This window comes from Chionomys nivalis, chromosome 5, assembly GCF_950005125.1.
Source record: "Chionomys nivalis chromosome 5, mChiNiv1.1, whole genome shotgun sequence".
NCBI classification, from domain to species: domain Eukaryota; kingdom Metazoa; phylum Chordata; class Mammalia; order Rodentia; family Cricetidae; genus Chionomys; species Chionomys nivalis.
In genome coordinates, this window is record NC_080090.1 from 7,537,199 (window position 1) to 7,558,794 (window position 21,596).

A 21,596-nucleotide genomic window follows, 5' to 3' on the forward strand; every position below is an offset into this window, starting at 1 on the left:
AGGTCATATGTGGCCACTGGAAAGGTCAATGTGTGGCTATCAGAGGACCTGGGAAAGTTGGTGGGTAGCTGTTGGAAGACCTAGAAAGGATAGTAGGTGCCATCCATTGGAGGACCTGAGAAAAGCAATGGTAGCCATTGGGGACCTTGGGAAGGTCAGTGTGTAGTCAATGGAGGACTTGGAAAGGGTGATAAGCAGCCGTTGGAGGACATAGGAAGTTTAGAAGACACTGTTGTTGTTGTTTTTATTTTCCAGTGGCTCATAGAATGTCTCCTGTGCTGTGTTGTCGGTTTCTGGGCTCATTTCTTTCCTGCCCTTAACTCAGGGTGTTTCTCTGTGGGGTACACTTGCCATTTGGATTGGGAAATTATTTGTTTTCCAGGACATTTAGCATCCTTTGATTCTTCTACTAAAAGTCCCAATTCAAAAACTCCACCATTCTCTCCAAATGCCATCTCCTGGGGGGAGGCGACAGCAGGTGGTAGCCTGAACTGAGAATCATTTGAGTGCAAATAAACACTAAATTAAAACCAGTGACATCAAAGTGGGATTCCCATGAGACATAGGGGCCTAATGCTGCAGTAGCAAGTCTGTGGGTAGATTCAAGAAGAATTCAGTTCTGCAGTGTTGCAGGGAGATTGTTTTATGGAAAGGACTTTTAAAACACAGCCCTAGTTATTAAAAAGTTTTGGTCTACTAAATAAAAGAGTATAAAATCTTAAAGATGTGAAAGAACCCACAAAAATATAAACAGTAAGGTGCAATATATGTGTGGTAAATGGTACGTGCTCCTTTAACTTAGGGAGGGCAAACAGTGTCTCTCTGTAGGATGTACGGGGGAGTCATTCACCTTGCCTGGTCATGGCTCATGGCTGTGTGACTATATAAAGGAGTCTCGTGTCTGTTTATGTAGGAGTTAGAGCAGAGTTGTTTGAGTCCCTGTATAAGGAATCAGAATAAGTTAGTCCTTTACAGTTCCAACTTTGAAAGGAACTTGATCCCAATGAAGTGGTTAGGACTTGCTAGAGCTGGAAAGAGAACTGCTCCCAAAAGGAAAGTTTGGCATGAAATTCTTCAAGATGTGAACTTCAAAAAGGGTGTGCTGGGGTCAATAGGATGGGGAGGGATGGGCCAGGGGACTGTGGTAGAATTACCCTCTCCTCCTCCCACTCTCGCCCACTCTGATTTTCTGCTCCCCTTCTCAGCGCTCCAGCCATCTCCCTTCCTGCTGTCTCACCCCCTTCCTCTCTACTCTCTACTCCTCTCTTCCCAACTCCTATCGCTCCCCCTTTCCCTACTTTCCCATCCCCCTTTCTCCTCTTTCCCCTCATCTTGTCTCCTCCACCCCTGCTCTTCCTCCTCTTCTTTCCCCACGTTTCCCCCTGTCTTCCCTCCCCTCTCTTTCTCCCTGTCAGGCATCCACACAAGAATTATCACAGAGTACCTTTTCAGTCAGTTCATTACCAGAGAGTTGACCCCAATTAAGGTCCCCATCTGTGGTCAAGATGAAAATCCCAAACTCTCCATGATCACAGTTCTGGGGACTTACTACTGTCCAAGTCCCCAGTGACCAAGAAAGTGTTAGTGGATTGAAGTTTAGGATGAAGGTAAGTGGCCCCTTGAGGAAAGTAGAAGGTTTGGGGGGGAATTGATGAAGAATTTTGGTCTAAAACTAACTACAGACGTGAAATACAAAGAAACCTCACTTGCAGTCTATATGGACTTCAAGAAGGGAAGAGACTTTGGGCCATTTTCTTTATAGTCTTTGCTGTTGCATTCAAAGCCACTTCAGGCACATGGGAGATCTGGTCACAAAAGTTACCCACAGACACAGAAGTAACTGAGAAAACCTCTTCTTCTGACATACTATTTTCCAAACTTATTCTTAGTCTGAGGGTTATGCTGTGTAATCTACAGCAGTACATGGAATGGTAACACCACAGACTGAGTGGTGATGGTGAATTCTCCATCTTTCTATGAGCTGGTGAAATTTGCCGACTAAACTCAGGATGTAATTAAAGCCGATAGAAGCACTTCTCGTACGTTTTTGTTGCAAAATGGTAGGATTTCCTTTGTCTGTGATGTTAGTGAGATTGCTCTGTAGTTTTTAATTTATCAGGTTAAGAAGCACAATTAAAATATCTTGAAAAAGATCATAATCAGACACCATCTTTGGGGTTGTCCCTGCCAAGTCGATAAAGGGATCAGTGTGTGTAATAATTACCTTCTTTGCTGCTCATTTGTTCTGTTTGTGGCTGAAGTGTTAATAAATACCTTGCACCATTCCGGTGGGAAAGGCTTCCTGTTTAATTAATAAACTCGGAAGAATCCGTAGCACACTGAAGCTTGTCTCTCTTGTTAGTGTTGCCTGCATCAAAAGAAACCCTGTCTTGTCAGCACGTCTGTAACTGTCACGGTTATGAGTTATTAAGAAACATCTTACAAAATGCTGGCTTTGGATAGGAATTTTAAAAAAATATATCTTTAATTTTTTAATAAATAATTCTCTTGAATGTTAAGTAGCAAGAAACCCTCCTGATGATAAACAGGAATTGATTCTGTTAAAGAAGATGCTTTCCTGGAAACAGCTCTGTAAAGGTTCACTGGGGACAGAATTGGCTTTGAGCTGTCTTTATTTCTAACCGTTTTTCTCCTATATTCCAATCACCTGGGCTCTTTATGGGTCTCCATCCTAGAGACACGGAGAAGGCCATGCACATCTAGCATCTGCTCCCACTTAACTATTAATTAATAAATGTCAAGTTCCTGACAAACATTTTGATTTACATGAGAATTGAATGCAGCAATGAACTTAAGAGCACATCATGGCAAATGTAAGCTTCGCACAGACGAGCTCCGCTTGTGAGTGTGCGCATTTGATAAATATTTGAGCACCTACTCTTGCGGTGTGTGTTGTAACAGTGAATTCAGTCAGGCCCCTGGTCTGTAGTCACATGTCTTTCCTGGGAGGTTTAAATTACCAATCTGAGGTGCTGCTTTTTGTTCTAATTTGAAAGGAGAAACAGGTTCAGAGGATGATCTACAAAGTCTGTTTCTGTATAGCGTGTGGACGTCTCTCCCGTTTCATTCCGCCTGAACGGCTGAGGCTACTGACTGTTCTGGGATCCTTGAGAATATGAAAGTACCAATATCTGAATTCCGCAAGGGGCAGGATATTCCATAAGCCACACAGCTCAAAGGGTTACCTCAATCTTACGCCTGCAATACGTGGAGATAGTAAAGTACAAAAATTCTCTATGTCATGTGGCCAGACAGATGGTTAGGGAAAAGGGTAGAATATGTATTTCAGATTTCCTTGCTAAGCTTTTTTAATAATGTTTCTAACTTCACAAGTCAGATATTAGATGATCAAATAAGACACCCATAGAGTCCTCTTGGACCTTAAAGCGGTTGTCATAGAGTATTCTTTACACAGGAGTCAAAGATATTTTGGAAACAGAATTTCTTGCCTGCCTTGGTTAAGTCTCAGATTGAAGATCACCAGTCTCTCTCTGCATCAAAGGCCAGGTGAGGGCTGGGTCTACGGAGAGCATCTTCCACTGTAAACGGACTGATTTAATATAGGGTAGCTGCTGTGTTAGGGCTAAGCTCAGCCTTTCTCATCACGCCGTTTAGTTTCCCATGCCTTTGAGGACATGGCAATGTATGCGGTTCTGTTAAACAGCTGTGATACAATAAACAAAATGATCCAAAGGAGGAAAAGAAATACGGTGGGCCCATGGAGTCAAACCTTTGGCTTGATTATGCATAGATTCTGAGGTCTGTGCTTGATCTTGGAGGAGTAGAAAGGAAGTCCACGTGTCTGGCAAAGAGTGAGCCCGGTGATTAAAAAAAAAAAAAAGAAGTGTAGCGGGGAGCAGTGTCAGTGGTCTGTGTGCTTTCCAGTGTTTCTCTGCACTGAACCCATCTGGGTAGATATTCTTAGGAACTCTCCCGTTGGAATGCTAGACAGGCAGATGCTGTTGGAGACCACACCCCTGAAGGTTCACCTAGGGGAAAAAGCTCCAGCTAATTGAACACCTTGTCAGAAGGCACGTTCTCATTGTCGTCTAACATGGACATTGGCAAAAACAGTCCATGAGACCACAAAGACGTGATATTAAAGCATCTCATTACAGTTGGAGTACTGGTCTTTGCCTAGGCAGGATTGGAAAATTAGTTGTCTAGTTTTGTAGTTAATTTTTTAATGTAAGATATATTTGTTTTCTTTTATGTGTATGCATGTTTGCCTACATGTGTGCGTGCGTGTGTGTGTGTGTACACTGGTGCTACTGGTACCTATGGAGACCAGAATATGGTGTCAGATCCCCTGGGACTTGAGGTAAAGATAGTTGTGAGCTATCTTGTGGATGCTGGGAACAAACCCTGGCCCTCTGTAAGAGCATTTATTGATTTTAACCACTGAGCCACCTCTCCACTGCTGATGCCTTATATTTTGATAAGTGAACCTATGTAAGCATCCAAATCAAGCGTTTTAAGTGTAAATCATGGTGACAAGGGTTTAAATCTCGTGTTGGGGTCACCAGGTCTGCATGGGTCTGGCTTCCCTATGCGTTGCCAGCTCCGGCTTCATCACCTGCTCAGTAAACAAACTGAATGAGTCATCTCTCAGGGTTCCCTGAGCTTGTTTTCGTTCTCGCTTTCATCACTCTGGAGAGTTAGTTTATTCGGGAAATTCGTACTGAGCAATCTTGCAGAAATGCATGGATGGTTTAAGAGATGAGTCAGGGAGGAAGGGAGAAGGCACTGCACACCCAAGTGCAGGACCGTGCACTAGCATGGCTTGTTTGGGGAAGGGGACATGGTAGTGGGGACACAGAAGTATGATAATGCTTGCAGGTGACTCAGATCTAGATTCTGCACCCAGTGGCTGAGTGCAGACCCTACAAGGAATGCTTTAAACATGTGACCTTGAATGTGATTGGACCTTACTTTCTTCATATGTAGAGTGGGAAAGTCACTAGAATATTCTCCATAGAGAATTAAATGTTTGTCGTCATTTTCTCACTCCTTGACTGAACCTACTCATGTTTACAAATACAACCCACAACCCCTGTTCTGTTAGCCAAAACTCCTGGCAAGTTTGGCTTCCAGCATTACTCAAGGGGAAAAGCCACAAAAGGTTGTGAAGCCTTTGTGGCATGCCTGTCCCATGAGCCAGCTGCCAGACTCCACCATTCCTGTCATCTGTTCTGGCTTCTTCACCATTCTTTGAGGCACCGCAAGAAGGTTCTTCTTCAGCATTGGCATTTTTGCTTTTCCTTCTGTTTGAGTTGCTGTTTCCTGGGGTCTCAGTCTATCCTGGCTACTGTAACAAAAATACCATAGATTCAGTGTTTTCTACACAGCGTACGTACATCTAAGGAACTGGGAGGTCTAACATCAAAGCGCCTGGGCCAGTCTGCTAGATATAGGCATGGGGGAATTCAGGAGAGAGATCTCTGAGGTCTTTTTAACTAGGGAATTAATCCCATTCATGAAATTCCACCACTTTTGAGACCAAACAAGCCCGATGGCCCCACTTTTGAATATGGTCTCATTGGAAATTGAGATTCCAGCATATCAGTATGGGAAATATACCAGTGCTTGGTCTGCAGCAGTTAGATATAGGCATGTACTCTTGGCTCATTAGAATGTCTGCTCAAAGGCCAGGTACCATGGGTGGCTCCTCCTTTCTACAGTGCATCCCTGAGGGCGATTTCACCCCCAATGGTGAGGGCATTCTGCTATGCTGTACTTCTGGCTTAGTTTCTGTCTTTATCTTTATTCCCTGTAAGCCATTGAAAGACCCAAATTCTGTCTTTGCTATATTCCTAATGCTTGTCATATAAAAGACATGCTGCAGAACTGATTCGTGGGGTGCCACGGTTTTGTTTTTATATGTTCTCCTCTTCTTCCTTTTTATCAGTAAGAGAAAGGTAGATGGGGTCCTTACTGTGAAGGACTCTGTGGGCTCACATGAGCAAGCGACAGAGCTAAGAAGATGGCATCCTTTCTTACTAAAGATCTTCACAGGAAGAGACACGCATCGGGGAAGGCAAGAGGGGAGAGCACTGGTTGAGCTCCGGCTGGAGGCATTAAGAGCTTGAAACAGGCAATATGATTGAGAAGAGGGAAAATGGGTGAAAAGAGTTAGGAGAAAGGTCAAAGAAAACTTCAAACTTTAAATTCTGTTATTTAAAGTTATATATTTTTTTAATTGAAACATTCGGAGTTGTTGGTGATGCTGATTGTGTGTGGGGGGTGGGGGAGTACATTTGGAATAAGTTTACAGAAAGAAGAGTTCTCTTATAGATAACCAGAGTTGTCTGTGGGATATTTAGGTTTGACTGAATGGCAAGAGGCTGGGAATGAAATGTGCATCTCTGAGGAAAAGATGAGCTGGCAGTGAAGATGCTTTACACCCATGGAGATGTGGAGAAAAGCCATTATGTGCATGCATGGGAAGACTGCCACAAAGGGAGGCAGAAAGACCAGAGGAAAGATGGGGGTGGCACCTGTCCACAGAGACTGTTGGGGGAAGGACATGATGCGCCAGACTAGACAGAAAGACTCCAGGAAAGCAAACAGAATGTGAAGGGAAGCCAGGCTGTGGGAGGGGGCAGTCAGGTGAGAGAGAAGATCCAGGCTTCAGAAGACAAAGGGCAAGAGCGAGCAGGAGAGCAGCTCATATTGCCATGTTCTTCTTGGGCATCGAGGTGGGCAGGAAGACAGAAAGACATGCAGAGAAAATAGGTGTTGATGCAGAACCAAAGCAGAGGGGGGATTTGACAGAAGGAAGGAGCCATGGATAGAACCTGAGAGGGACTGATGCATGGTAAAGAGGCTGCTTAGAAAATGTATGGGAGAAAGCCCATGAGGGGCTACAGCAGGAAGGTCAGGCGGACTCATTGGTAAGGCTTTTTTGGGACGAGGAAATAGGCTGCTTCTTCATAAAGAAGTGGGAGAGCAGCTAGATATGTTCCAGTACAGGTGAGAAGGTGGAAGTAGTTCATGGACGTTTATTGTTTAAATATGGGATCTGAAGACATAAATGAAAAACACAGAGTCATCTTAGAAAGAGATTCAGGCAGAGGAAGTGCCCGTTCATGAAAGGCTGTGTACTTGTGTGCCTAGTTCTGAAATAGGGTCTCAAATATCAAGGAGGGCCTTGAACACACCATATGACAAGGCTAGCTTAGAACTTGTGGCCATACTGCCTTCACCTTCCAGTCACTGGGGTTGTCAGAATGAGCCACCAAGATCAATTTTTGCTTTGCTAGATATGAACCCCAGGCCTTCGTGCATTCTAGGCGAGCGTTGTAGCCCCTGAGCTGCATCTGCAGACTTTGGGAACTCTGTTTTAGATCATGCATTGAAGAACGCCCATGAAGAATCCATGTTAGATGAGGGCATTGAACTCTTAATGCTTAACTCAAGGCTATATAGCTACTAAGTAGCTATGGTTACATTGAAACCAGTTTTCCTTACCCTTAATCCATACTCTTGGGAACTCTGCCGAGTTGTACTTTCCAAAGTCTCAATGCCTCCTAAGCCAATAACGCATCATCTTAACATGTGTACACATATCCACCCTCTTCCCCTGCCAGTCATCAGCCTGGAACGCAGCCTTCCAGCAATCTGCTCCTTCCTTGCCTTGCCTGCCCCACATGGCCACCATCGCAAGACTCAGTGTGGTTTAAATTGACCCTCACACGGGCTTCTCTCCAGGATGAGTCCTGTTGCAGACTGTGTATCTGCTCATATTCATGAAGTGAGCCAGCATGAGACCATGGCATCCTACGGACTAAGGGCATTACCACTATGAGGCTGAAGCTGCTGCTGTGTCCAAGAGGCAGAGTTGAACTAGATACTCCCTGGAATGTAGCACTTAGGACTGTCAAATGACCCTTCTAGATGGCCCTTTTCCATTTAACTTAAAGTTAAAAGGACCCGCGGAAATGCTTAATTCACCAAAAGGGATGTGATGGAAATACGTTAAGCAAATGTAGCTTTATTGGGTCTTAGGCACTGTGAGTTCTTACGTGATATAATCAGTTCATAATTGAGAGTCATAAACGTCTTAGTTATGTATGAACAGCATTTTATTTATCCCGCCTGTGTCTCAGTGTGGGTTTTGTTGTTCTTGAATTATAATTTTGAAAATATTATAATCTCATATATACTCATATAACTACTCATGACTTATAATCACATGCGTTGCTGACTTTGGATTAGCATGTGATGTAGAACATCACACCCCATCGATCATGCCTTTGCGTTCATGCCACCGCCCCTCCCCCCCCCCCAGCGCAACTGAAATAGAAGTTAGAATACCTGAACCATTCCTGCCCTCTCAATAATGCCCTAAATACAATGCTCATGGGCATCCCTTCCCTCTCTGATTTGATTTTTGTGAGACAAGGAATAAATGAGACATTCATTTGGGCATTTCTGTCTTTCACGAAACCTGAGCCATTGTGGAAGGAACACTCTAGAAGCTTGGGGAGCCACCTCTGTGGGAGCGGCCACCTCCCGAACGTCTCCTCCTTCCCTCTGTCATCCCCAGGCAATGTGCCTGCATTTGTGTGTGCAGATTTATAGTTTATCTTTATCTCTGCCTTCATCTGTAGGTAGCTATTACAGCTGCCTCGCCTGGATATTGTTTGGGCCTGATAGATCTGTCCGTAGTTCATCAAAGGGGAGCCGAGTACCTAAAAGCCATCGGGTCCAGCTGAGGATGAAATACGAGCCATCAGCCTTGGTAATGGCTGTAAAATTTCATAATTACACGGCCTTTATTACGTTGCATAATGATCCTGAAGCAGTATGGAACAATTAATTAAGATTTTCAACCGTGGCTCTTTCAGAAATTAAAAGGTGCCGGGAACTGAGAAATGGGGCTCTGTCTGCCCTGGAAGCAGCAGGGATGGATGCTAAAGGAAGGCTCGGCCGTATACTTCTTTTCCCTTAAGAGGAAGCATCTCTTGGTTACGGAACACACATTAGTATCCTCACCCGTTTCCCAGCCTTTATCTCAACTTCAGAGCTGATATTTTTTAAAAGGAACGGGATTTAAAAAAGTACTCAGGATCTATAAAAAGCTCCCCAACTTCCCTTTTCTCTCCTTTGAAAAATTCTATTCTGCCGGCCGCTGTAGTCATTTATCACATTTATGGTTGTTCCTCTCCACACATTAAATAAACGCAGGCCCTGAGATGGGGCTCAGTTAACTGCCTCCAACAATGCACTGACCAAGGGGTTTCCCTTACACTCTCTCCTATTGAGGCACTAACATTCTTCTAAGATCTCCACACTTTGGACAGCCATTTCCAAAAGAAGGCTTTACTACTTCCCTTTATTGTATTGAGGATGCAGCATGCCACTTTGAATGTGTGTATCTGTTATTTTCTTCATAATCTTGTCTTTGCATTCTTTGAAGAGGAATTAAACTTGGGAAGAGCCCATGAGAACCAGAAAGAAGAAAGAAAGAAAGAAAGAAAGAAAGAAAGAAAGAAAGAAAGAAAGAAAGAAAGAAAGAAAGAAACTAGGAAAAGTATAGGTATATACGCATGTGTATACATACTAAAACATATGTGAACAATGACCTTTGTTTATGGGTATGCATGTACATGCTTACATATATGTGAATACTGAGCCGTTGTTGGCTTTCTTTTTGAAGTCAAGAATATTGTGATTCACTTCGAGGTGGTTGTGAGGAATAAAATCCCAGTGAGAGGATCGTGAAAGCAGGCCCAGTATTTTTAAGGCCTGGAGTCTAAACCTCACGCCAGACTTTCCTTGGCCTTAGACAGGCTTTAAGGGTGTGTCTTGTCTTTCGTGCTGGATCTTCAGGCTGGTGTGTCTTCAGTGCATCTGGGAAACGACGTGTCCCAACCTCACGATCTGCAGAGAACTCCCGCATATTTGTTCCCATCAAGTATTATTGTTTTTAAATTGACAATCATCACATAACGTTTTACGGATCTAAATATTTCATGGGAGACTAAAACTTCCCTGGGGCCTCCCCAATAATAAACTTTCGGCAGGAAAAAAAAAAAAATGGAAAGGCGCCTGCTGCCCTAAGTGAATTCTCTTGTTGAAGCGCTCAGTCCCTTCGTATGAATTTTCTGATTCGCTGTCATTCGCATTCACACACAGAGTGTCACTGCCTGCAGAACACTTGTCATTCTTTAATGGAAACAAAACATCCTTGCAGCCAGAGCCGCAGTGTCATCTCACAGCCCCTTGCTGTGTTGGCAATAGTGGAATGACAGAGAGGCCCTCGGTAGGGGTAATTAAAATGTAAATATTGATATTTTATTATTTGAAATTACTTTCCAGTGCGGCATTTAATATCTCTCCATCTGTGCGACTCTGTTTAGCGGTCACTTTACTGCAGCTCTGGGAGCCTGAGCAGCGGCTTGATCCCCGTTATGTCAAAATGCTTGTTGCTGCTTAATTTTGATATCTAATTAAGTGGAAAAGTACAGTCCACACTGTAATCCATGGCATCTTAACCAGCTGCTTGGGTATATTTAGAATTAATCTCCACTATGGAATCATCCTAATGTATGCAATTAAGAGTCTGCCGATGGCTAATTAGGTGTATTAGGATCAGGCGGTGGGTTTTTTTTTCCTCCTCTCTACGTTTTTCCCCCCTTTTCCTTTTGGACCACTGCCGACATAAGAGTGTCTGCCTCCAGAGGTGTTCTTAATGCCACTCAAATCAAGTTAGGAGATGACACAAGTTCCTAATAGGTTCATCTGCGTGTCCTAAGCCAGAGTGTCGTCCCTGTATTTTCCTTGAGTCAACCTTGTGTGGGAGGCCCTAGGAATTCCTAGGGGTTATTGACAGGATCTCGGGAGGCCCTACAAGGGATTGCAGAGGACAGAGATGGGCTGCGTGGGTAAAATCATTTTCCAGCAGACCAAAGCAGGAGGCTGGAAGAAGGAGTTGGGGGCTCTTGTTCCTGTAAGGAGGAGGCGGGGTAGCAGTTGCCTGTGCTGGCATCTGCATATTCCAGCCCACTTGTGAATGGGGGAGTTTCTCTGGGAATTAGTGCAAGTTCTTCAGTTTGCACCCCACCCATCCGGGTCAAATATGGCAAGTACACATTCATTGCTAAAGAAGGCGCTCACCCTCTGACGCCGAGGACTCCCAAGAGTTGTGCTGTCTCTTGATTGTCATTGTTTCCTTTTCATTCGGTCAGTTATCCAAACTAAGAACCGTCAGAGAGGTAAGGCAGAGCCAGGGAGGAATTGAAGGGGCTGCTCCTATTGTCAGTGAGAAGATAGCTGGTGGCCTCCCCCTGGAACCTATGCCAAGCCATAACGACCTAGCTGTGCCTCAGCCAGCAACACCGGCCACGAACTGGGGAGTGCACATTTGTGAGCACACCTTCACTAGTCACAGAGACATCAAAGTGAACCCTCAGAGGCAGAAGCACAGAGAGGCTGTTTTTCCAGCATGTCTGGAGTGCAAATTACAGCCAGATCTCTGGGGATCTATGCAGACCATCTCACCTCGTATTTAAATGCGGAGATTTGTGGCAGCAAGCTATAATTCCATGCCTGTGATGTGAGTCTCACAACTTGCTTCCTCTACATATTTGCACAGGTACCTGTGACACTTTATTCATAGTGGCCCATGCTGTAGATCCTCTGGTTGCATTTATGCACAAGGCCTCCTGTTTTATTTTTTCTTTCTGTCTCTCCTCTGTTTCCTTCTAGGTTACAGAGCACTATACAGTGTCTCTTTTAGGAAAAGCAAGGGAACACGTGAAGGAGTTTCTTTCCATTTATTTTCCTGCTTTCTGTGTAACAACCAAAGTGAGAAAGGGGAGGTTTCAGATGCTAAGGGGATGAACATCAGCTTTCAATACTTAGGGCCCTTGCTGGATTGCATCTCTATACAAGGAGGAGATTAGGTACGTTTGAAAAGATTTGCAGCTGTTTTTTTTTTTTTTAAAAAAATAATAATGTAGGGGTTATTTACGAGTGTCTCTCAGAGATCCCAACTCTTGCTCATTTCAGTGAATGTACACATACTAATTTTTTAAAAAATTTATGACTGGTAGATGGATACCAATTTTCAAGTTTGCAGTTGCATTCATATGAAAGAAGTGCCTCTGGCTTCCCTAATTGCTACATCATTCTGCGGGCTCTATGAAGATGTGTGGCTTTCAGCCCCTGAAGAACTATGACAAAGGGATTTATTTAACAAGACGCCATGGCGTTCAGTGAGCTCCCCAGACTTCATTAGTCAGCAGAATGACGACCTCTCATGGGCTTCTTAGTTAACTTTAATCCTAAAACAGAGGCAGGAGGAACTGGGATTGTAAACTTCTCTTTTCCTTTTAGTTTTCTCTTGTGTGACATCCAAGTAAACGAATGTGTAACCCTGTGTCCCTCCATAGCTCATCCCCCAACTTATCCAATGTGTTAACTATGCTTTTAGAGTCTTAATACGAGAATATCATTTTTGGGCGCATGTAATAAAAACGAAGTAGCCAGGGCTAAGGTGTAAATTTCTGCTCGAGGTTGGCTGCTTCTAAGTAGAGCAGTTCTCTTTACAAGTTCTTATTAATTTGACATATGGGGAAGAGAGAAGCACATATATATGTATATAGAGACATGCATATATATTAATTAAATTATATTTTGAAGTTAGAAACACAGTGGGAAAAAAAAACAAGTCTTGGAAATAACAAAGACTTTAAAAAACTACCAGTAATTTTTTGTGGTTGATCTTGAAAATTAACCCCATTTTAGGGTTGACTCTTTACTGCTTCTAAGGAGCTTTCAAGGCATATCTAACTCTTACAGAAGTGTGAGTGGTGATGTGTTATTATTAATAATTTTTTGGTTAGCTGACTAAAACTTTGGATGGCTGCAGAAGCATGTTTTTGACACTACAACTTACTTTTGCAAAATCCACCCATTATTACCTTGTATTTTTTAAATCCAAACTCATTTTTAATTACTAAAATAATTAGTAGGAAAGCAATCAATGTTTATAAAAAATTAATATTAACATGTTGCTTTCATGTTAAGGTTTGGGGTATCCTGTGTGGTTTCCTATGGTCCTATCAGATTTCTTATAGATTTAGAATGTTTCTATTTTATTTCCTAGGTATTCCTGTATGGTGTGTATGCAGTGATATTTATTCTTACAAAGGAAGTTGTTCTTCCAAGTTATGTCCTTCCTTCTTTCCCTCCCCCCTCTCTCTCCCTCCCTACCTCCTTACCTCCCTTCCTTCCTCCTTTCCTTCCTTCATAGATGTGTGTGCCTGTGTGTGTGTGTTTTGTATGTGGATGGGTGCACATATATAATAGCCATAGGAAGATGCTGGTGTCCTTCTTTAGAACCTGATGCTTCATTCCTTTCATCTAAATTTCCTGTCTAAGTCTGCAGCTTGCTATTTTCACCTAGCTGACCAGCAACCTTGGCAATCCCCCTGCCTCAGCACTCACAGTGGTAGGATTACAGGCACACACCCCAGCATGCCCAGCTATTATGTTGGTGTTGGGGACTCAAACTCGCATTTTCATGCTGGCGTAGGAGCGTTCTTACTCACTGAACCATCTCCTCAGTCTCTCAAAATTATTTTCTAAGGAAGGCTCTGCGCCCTGTTTGGTAAGATGAAGACTGTCTACAGGTCATTTAAATTACACCAACACCTTTTCCAGACATAGCGGACAGAACAGGGCAGAAGTGACAGCTTTGCTGTCTGCACATGTTTGATTCGCTGCTTTACAATGGGAAGCCCTCTCGCTTTACACATGCTCTTCGGTGGCTCCTGCACTGAGCCAAGTCTATGTGACTGGATGAGCACTTGCCCAGAGACGCCCAGTGTTCCAACATGGACCAGGAGGCACAGGACAGGTGTGCACTTCTGTGCTGCTTTCTCTTGTCTTCAGAAAGAAGAGGGTGATCCCCGAAGCCTGCGTTTTGATGATGCTCTGTGTTTTAATGATGACTTTTCCTTCTTGTCCTCCTCTTCTTCTCCTTCCTCCTCCTTCACTTCTTACTCATCCTCCTTCTCTTCTTTTTTCTCTTCCTCTTCCTCCACTTCTCCCTCCTCTTACTCCCCCTTCTTGCTTCTTCTTCCTCCTCCTCTTCTTCTTTTTCCTCCTCCTCTTCCTTCTCTTCTTCCTTTTTCCCTCCTCCTCTTCTTCTTTCTTCTTCCTCCTCTTTTTTCTTTCTCTTTCCTGGTCCTCCTCTTCCTTGTTTAATGTGGTAGATATTATCATCATCTTCATCAAGGAAGACTTCCTAAATAAGACTCCCATTTTTAGGAAGTAAGATGGGGAGGGTGAAAAGGGTCAGATGTTGAAATAAATTCAATGTTATACCAGAAAATTCAAGTTTTGTGCTATAGGAATTCTGCAAGCTAAGGAAACATTTTTAAAGGTCATTATTATTTATGTTTTATTATCTTTTTGTAAGCACACAAAATAATGACTTTATTTGTGACCTTTGCTCACACTTACCTCCCTGATGCTATCCCTTATACCCCCATCCCACACCCAGTGAACACCCACTACCCCCAGTCTTCCCCAAGAAAGCATTTTTATCAGGGGAAAGCATATTTATATTATCTATTTAAAAGATGACTAAATAACCATGGATAGGATCATAGAGATGGAATCCAAAGAGAGAGTGGAAGTCTCAACCAAAACTGTGGAGGGACTGGAGGATAGACAGGAGGATGTATACAGCCAAGCCCTAGGCTTCCCTCCTCTGTGTTCATGTGTGTTGTTACCCATGCTTGCATTGTCTATGGTCTTCTCTGCATTGTGCTCCAGTCTACTTTCCCCTAACTCTAAAGTTTTAGGAGATCAGGGTAGTATCCCACTCATTTTCTCTACTCTAAACTGCTGGTTGTACCATAGTGCCTATGTAGATGCCCCAAGTGTCAATGGCTATGACATTCCTACGAATAAAACCTCTAGAAACATAGTGATATGAGGTTTGTCGTAGAAGATTTCAGGGTCATCTCAGATGACCTCACTGCAGATGAGGGCTAGAGGCGGTGTGGCATGTTCCCGAGTCTCATCAGTATCCAGGTGCGAGGTGTATTACTGGATCCTACATCCTTCTGTCCCCAGTACTGTGACCGTCTACCATGCTCACTGTACCCCATTTCTCTGCTTCTTCATAACTGTAATTTTGCCACTGTTATGAATCATAGTGTGAATATCTGATATGCAGGATATCGGATGTGTAACTCCAGAAGGGGTCAAGACCCACAGGTTGAGAACTGCTGACTATGGGCTTGTCTGCTATGGACTGGCCACCCAGAAGTATTTGGGGAAAGGAAGGACTTCAAAGGAAGGTTGTGTGGTTCCTGGAGAAATTTCTGGCATCCTTACTACAGTTTTATCTGCTCCGCAGCAGCTTCTTTCTCAAAGCAGGCCCGCTCTTGGTAGTACTCTTCCCGCTACTGGCCGGGAGATGGTTCAGTCAGGGAGGAGCTTGCTGCACAAACATGAGTTTGCTCCCTAGAACCCCTGTCAAAAGTCTGGTATAGTTGTGTGAACATGTAATGTTATCATCAGGGAGACAGAGAGGGGAGGGCTACCTGGGGCTTATTTGGACAGTCAGTCAAGCCCCGTTGGTGAGAACCAGGTTCATTGAAATACTATGTCTCAAAGAGTAAGAGTGAGGAAGACATTACAAAGACCTCTGGCTCCCACATATGTGTATCACCATATACACATACATGCACACACACACATTCTCTCTCTCTCTCTCTCTCTCTCTCTCTCTCTCTCTCTCTCTCTCTCTCTCTCTCTCTCAGAGCCAAGGCTCAGATCTGTGCATTCTGTGAGTTATAGAACTAGTGATAGTCTCTGTCAATATGGGCAAAAAGCAACTAACTTAACACGACTGAACCTTAGTGGCGCCATTACTCTTGCCCATTTCCTGTAAATGTCAGGTTTACTTGTGCAGGGCTGAGAGAACCTGCCTGTGCTGCCTTCCCCAAACCAACTTCGTTTGCCGTCTCAGTGAGTCACTATAGGCCAATCACGATGGTGGCACGAGATGTTATTTGTTGAAAAAAATGTCAATTATCTTTATTTATTTTTGTTTTGTGGAATAGAGAAAGTACCGTTCAAAACCCGAGGACAGGCAAATCAATGTCATGATTAACTGATACTAACAAATATCCTGAGGATTTAAACGCTGGGCTTCCTGTTCCGAGCTAAGCATCTGACAGGGAAATGCCTAGCAGGGGTTAAAACCAAATGCCTGCACGGCAGCCTATTTCTGTCAACACTCTATTCAGGAAATAAACATTTATGCTTTCTGAAATGAAAGTGTATTTTTGAAGACTAGCCGTCAGATATTTTTTGCCCTTCACACTTTCAAATGCTTAGCCTTTTTGTACGTTGACTGTAAAGTGCATCGGTTTGCCAGGCTGGGAAAAAAAAATGTCCCCTACGAGTGCCTGTGGCACCACTATCAACTCCTGAAGTTTCTAGCCGAAATGGGCAAGAAGGTTGGCACAAAGCATGCTTTCTGCAAGTCCACTACCTCAGGGGCACCCGCCTCTTGAGAAGGTTTTCAATCCTTCCAATGCTGTCATTCTCCGCCACCCCCTGGGGTATTCGGAGTGCAGATAAACACACAATTTAGCTGCGGGTCAGGGTAGAGAGAGCCCTTCTGCTGAGCGAACTGCCCAAGATACAGTAAATGGCTCTGACTCCAGGACAGGCAGAAACGAAGAGAGATCAGACATGTCAGAGGTACCGATGGCAGGGGCTGTGGCTGGGAGAGAAACATGTGCTGTGGTGTCTCCCAAAGCTGGAAAAGGGCTGCTATTGCAAACTGTATCCTGTCATGCGGCCAAGATTAAGATCCGGGGATGCACAGCCCGTGAACTTCAGGGGACACAATGTCAAGCCCCATTTCATTTCACTGGGGAGAAAGGTGTCCTGCCAAAGATAGCTATCTGTTCTAGATGACAAGGACTCTCTATTGTAGTTTGGTCGCTATAACACACCAGCAAATGCCTGGTAAGGACACAAACAAGTAATTATCGTTTGGACACAGTAGCTGAGCACCAACAGCACAATCGCATCTTTAAGAAATCCTTAAAGTCAGCTCGTCATTCAGGTGTCTGTGCTTCTTTGCTCACGGCTCCTGACAAAGATGCGATTTCATCTTCATCCATGTGTCTTCATGGAATGGCAATATAGCCAGCCATCCTCAAGGGAGGGGAAAAAGATTTTTTTTTTTTGAAAGTCAGGCGTTGATGGTTCAGGGCAGTAATTTTAGCATGCAGCGAACAGAAGCTAGAGGGCCATCACCGTGAGGCCAGCCTGAGCTATGGAGGATCATCACTGTGAGGCCAGCCTGAGCTATGTAGCAAGTTCAAGGTCAGTCTGGACCACACCAAATAAATAAATAAATAGATAGATGAATAAATAAATAAGGAATTGAAATAAAATCTCTATTGAATATTGGGGTCCCTTAGGTGGGGTGATAGGAATGTTTTGTACAAAGTCTGAGTGCCACCCTATGTCCGGGTGAGGAAATTCTTTCTGCCAGTTTCTGGATTGCAATGGTGAACTTGTGAAGGGATAAAGTGAGATACTGATTTTTCGGGCCGGAAGAGGTAGAGGCCCTGATGGCCGTACTCTTTAAAGCATGGATTTGGTGTTTTCTCCCGATGCTTTTGCTTTAACAAAGTGAGGGGAAAAAATACTTCAGGAGGTCAAACAAACAAAGTTGACAAAGCTTTGTGTTTAAAAAGAAAAAGAAAAGCGCCTTTTCTTTACCTTTCTTTTCTTGTTATTTCCGAGTAAAATAAAAGGGAAGAGTTAGGTTTGCAGAATAGACGAGCGAGCGCAGACACAGACACAGATCTGTCACCACAGAGGAAACAAATGGCAGAACCAACCTTTAAAAATGAAATTTTATTGCTTTTGCTTAATTAAACCCCAAAGAAATGTGGCAGACATTGTTGCTGTTGAAAAAAAAAATGTTAATTTGTAAATCACAGGGACAAAGCGGCCCCGTGCAACTTTAAAGTTTCGGCACACGTAAATGTCGATAGCACTCCTTCTCCATCATCAGCACTAAATTCACATTGACGCCTCTTTTCTTCTCTGTATTGATCCTTCCATGAGAACGTAGATTTGTATCTGTTAATTAATGCGTCCTGAAACAGCGTTTGTATTAATCAGGCAGATAAGAAAAATTGGATGGCTGCACCCCAGTGACAACCGTAAAAGTGCTGGCCCTGATAAAATCACGGATGGACCTCAATAAAAAAGTTCCTCCTTCCACTCAATAAACTAATCATCCTGCTTTTAATTATGCGGCAGAGAGATGGGTGGAGATTGGAGGATGTGTAAATCTATTTACTAACTACAGTGTCTGGGGGGGAGGATGGGGCTGTCTCGGGACGACGCTCCGGGCTACCAGCTCTCTCCTTCTGCAATGGTAACAAACTGCTGGTTAGGGTTGCAAGGAGGAAGAATTAAACCAGGAAAATTAGAAAAGAAAAAAAAAAAAAAGATCCATTCCTTCTGACTCAGAAGTTTCCCAGTGATGATTTTTGTTTTTGCTGTTGATTGACTTTGTGAAAGAAACCACTATTAGTCTTTGTTTTGCAGTTAGTGTGGGATGGTGGTGCGGTCGAAAGAACAATGAGTTTTGTTTGTCTTTTTTTTTTTTTTTTTTTTTTTTTTGGTTTTTCGAGACAAGGTTTCTCTGTGGTTTTGGAGCCTGTCCTGGAACTAGCTCTTGTAGACCAGGCTGGTCTCGAACTCACAGAGATCCGCCTGCCTCTGCCTCCCGAGTGCTGGGATTAAAGGCGTGCGCCACCACCGCCCGGCTTGTTTGTCTTTTGTAGAACTTAATTTTCTTTGATAATTATTTTCCTCCATCGACTCAATTAAAATGCTCTCAGGATATATTTATTAGTGTAATACCAACTTTCACTGATAAAAACTAGGGAAAATCACCATATGAAACTAGACCCAAAGAAGCTCCGGCAAATGCCATATGAATGCTTTCCTAAGGAAAGAAATGCTATAGGGACCCCATCCAAAGAAGTGCAAGGAACCCCTTTGTGGCTTTATTAAGCACATATGGTACCAAGGGCAGCTCACTGGTTTTCTCAGTGGGTCAGGAAGAGCTCTTCTCTTTTTACTGACATGTGGAACAGAACTGATTCCATGTGAATAACCACGGAACCAACTGATGGGGAACAGAAGCCTGCAGAGGTTGGAGCCCATGGATATTTACAGTGGGGTCTTAATGTCTTAGGAAGGGTGCAAAAAGAGATTTCTTAAGCTGCCTTAGCTACATGACTCCGCCTTCTACAGGATTGCTGCTAGAAGGGCCTTATTCCATGGATGGGTGTAATGTACCATGCAGTGCCATGCAGTAACCATGGGCTGGGGAAATACACTTGGAACTCTGGGGCATATCGTTAGCAAGGAAATAAACTTTCTAGTTTCTTGGGAACAGTCAGCCGGTCATCAGCTATTATCACTGACATATTCTTTCCCAGTACAGAGCTGAGATGCAAATACATTATATAACACATACACACACACACACACACAAATACAAACACACACACACACACCATCTACTTGGACTTGAAGAATTGTCTTGAACAAGACTTTATCTTTATTTCCCAGTCATTTTCTTTTTGTTACTCAAGTGTGGAAGAGAATTTATATAACCTCTATAGATGCTTTCTAATATTTCAGTGAAGGATTGAGCCAGATATTATCTCAGGTGAAAATAAAACGCAACTTTTTACTTCCTTACACTTCCCAACTGCATGTTGTGAGTCAGTAGTTAGAGGGTTGCTCTTCTTAAATTTCCCAAATGCAGAAACAGGTTCATTGTCCTGGGCAAGATGAACGGCTGAGCTGGTGCCGGAGCCCAGCCAGTGTTTACATTTGGGCTCTGGCTTTCTGCCCGCTCTTCCCACCACACACTTTTATTTCTATATTTAGATTTTTTAACAAATAGACTTTAATAATAAGTACGAATTGTAACTTCTTTCTTTGGCGTGGGGGCTGGTAAGCTAAGATTTCTTCTTTCTTTATATGCTGGTTAGTGTTTTAGAGAGGAATCACACTGACGTCAGCTGGGCTAAGTGGCCAGTTGTGAATGCTCATTTGGTTTTAATTCATCACACAACTGTTATGGAAACACACTTCTGAGTTTCTGTGTGTTACACAGTTTAAATTGTTTTCTTCCACAGTATCTGTGGAGGATTATTTTAACCTTCACCCTCCTCATCAGTACTAGTTTTTAAAAACCAGGCAGTTGAAGGTAACCAAAGCTCACCCCTCCTTTAAAGTTAGGAGTAGATCAGAGGTGTCTTGGTGGTGCTTTCTGTACAAACAAAGGAAAGAAAAGCATCCCTCTATCTTGTTTCCCTGGCTGGGTTTGTGATTCTACCATTGCATCAACCAATAGGAGCAGACTTGTGACTTTGACTTTGGGTTCACAAAATGATACTGGGGTGGGGGAGTTAATAGCTTTTCCTAATCAGAGCACTGCATGGTTTTGAGCCCTGAGACAGACCTTGCCCACCCAAGGAAGCTCAGGTTGCATTATGAAATTGTGGCTGTAGAGTAACTTGATCCACCCATCTTCCCATGCAGGCTTCTCCACACTGTCCCTGGCTGATCAGATGAGCCTCCTGCAGAGCGCGTGGATGGAAATCTTGATCCTCGGTGTTGTGTACCGATCCCTTTCATTTGAGGATGAACTTGTCTATGCAGACGATTATATAATGGACGAAGACCAGTCCAAATTAGCAGGCCTTCTTGACCTAAATAATGCCATCCTGCAGCTGGTGAAGAAATACAAGAGCATGAAGCTGGAGAAAGAAGAATTCGTCACCCTCAAAGCAATAGCTCTTGCTAATTCAGGTTGGCATACCTCTGTGGTCCTTGTTGCATTGTTAACGCTGTCAGTCTTCCCCTTTCGGGCTCTTCTCGGGGATTTGTGAGGTCCACTTGGTAAATTATCTGTGAGCCAGCAAAATTATAATCAATGCAGCTTTCTAGCGAAAAGTTAGGAAGAAAAAGAAACTACCAGGGAGCGGCTTTTATTTCACTTGCTCCCGTAAGCGGTGACACTTTTACCACCCCGTGCATTTACTAATTTGGGCCATAGTTAAGCAGAAGGCCTTGAGGGACTCACACAAATGGGCACTCTTGGGACAAAATTAGCTCCATTGTTGTTTCTGTGTGAGGCAATGCCGGTGAGTTATGGAGAGGCACCTCTCCTCTCAAAAAGGCCAGTTTTGCAACTGAGAAAAATACATGCTGTGTTGCCTCTTGGTTTTGTTAGGAAAGAACACTCTGTGGCTTATAGTCTGGAATTCTCTAGATACCAAATTCTGTTGAGAGCGCCACCTGCAGTAAGGGCTAAGGAATAGATACGCCTTGCCTTTGCACAGGGGTGTGCTAAAATTGGGAACACTCTGGTAAGTGAAAGTCACTAGTACTTTGTAGTTCTCTCTTTGTGCCTCCCCTGATGCTAGATTGTTTCTTTTAACATTTGCATAAAGTTCAGGATAGATCCCTCCTAATGACGGGCCGATCTT

At 43.5% G+C, this 21,596-nt stretch overlaps 1 protein-coding gene across 5 annotated transcripts in view; it reads left to right on the forward strand.

Annotated features, from left to right (window-relative positions):
* The window catches only part of Esrrg (estrogen related receptor gamma), a 559,413-nt gene that overhangs the window by 523,432 nt on the left and 14,385 nt on the right, over positions 1-21,596 (forward strand). For all 5 annotated transcript variants that reach the window (XM_057769722.1, XM_057769723.1, XM_057769724.1 and 2 more), the window contains one exon: positions 20,647-20,916. In XM_057769722.1, the coding sequence (XP_057625705.1) occupies positions 20,647-20,916 (270 nt within the window). The remainder of the gene's footprint in view (positions 1-20,646; positions 20,917-21,596) is intronic.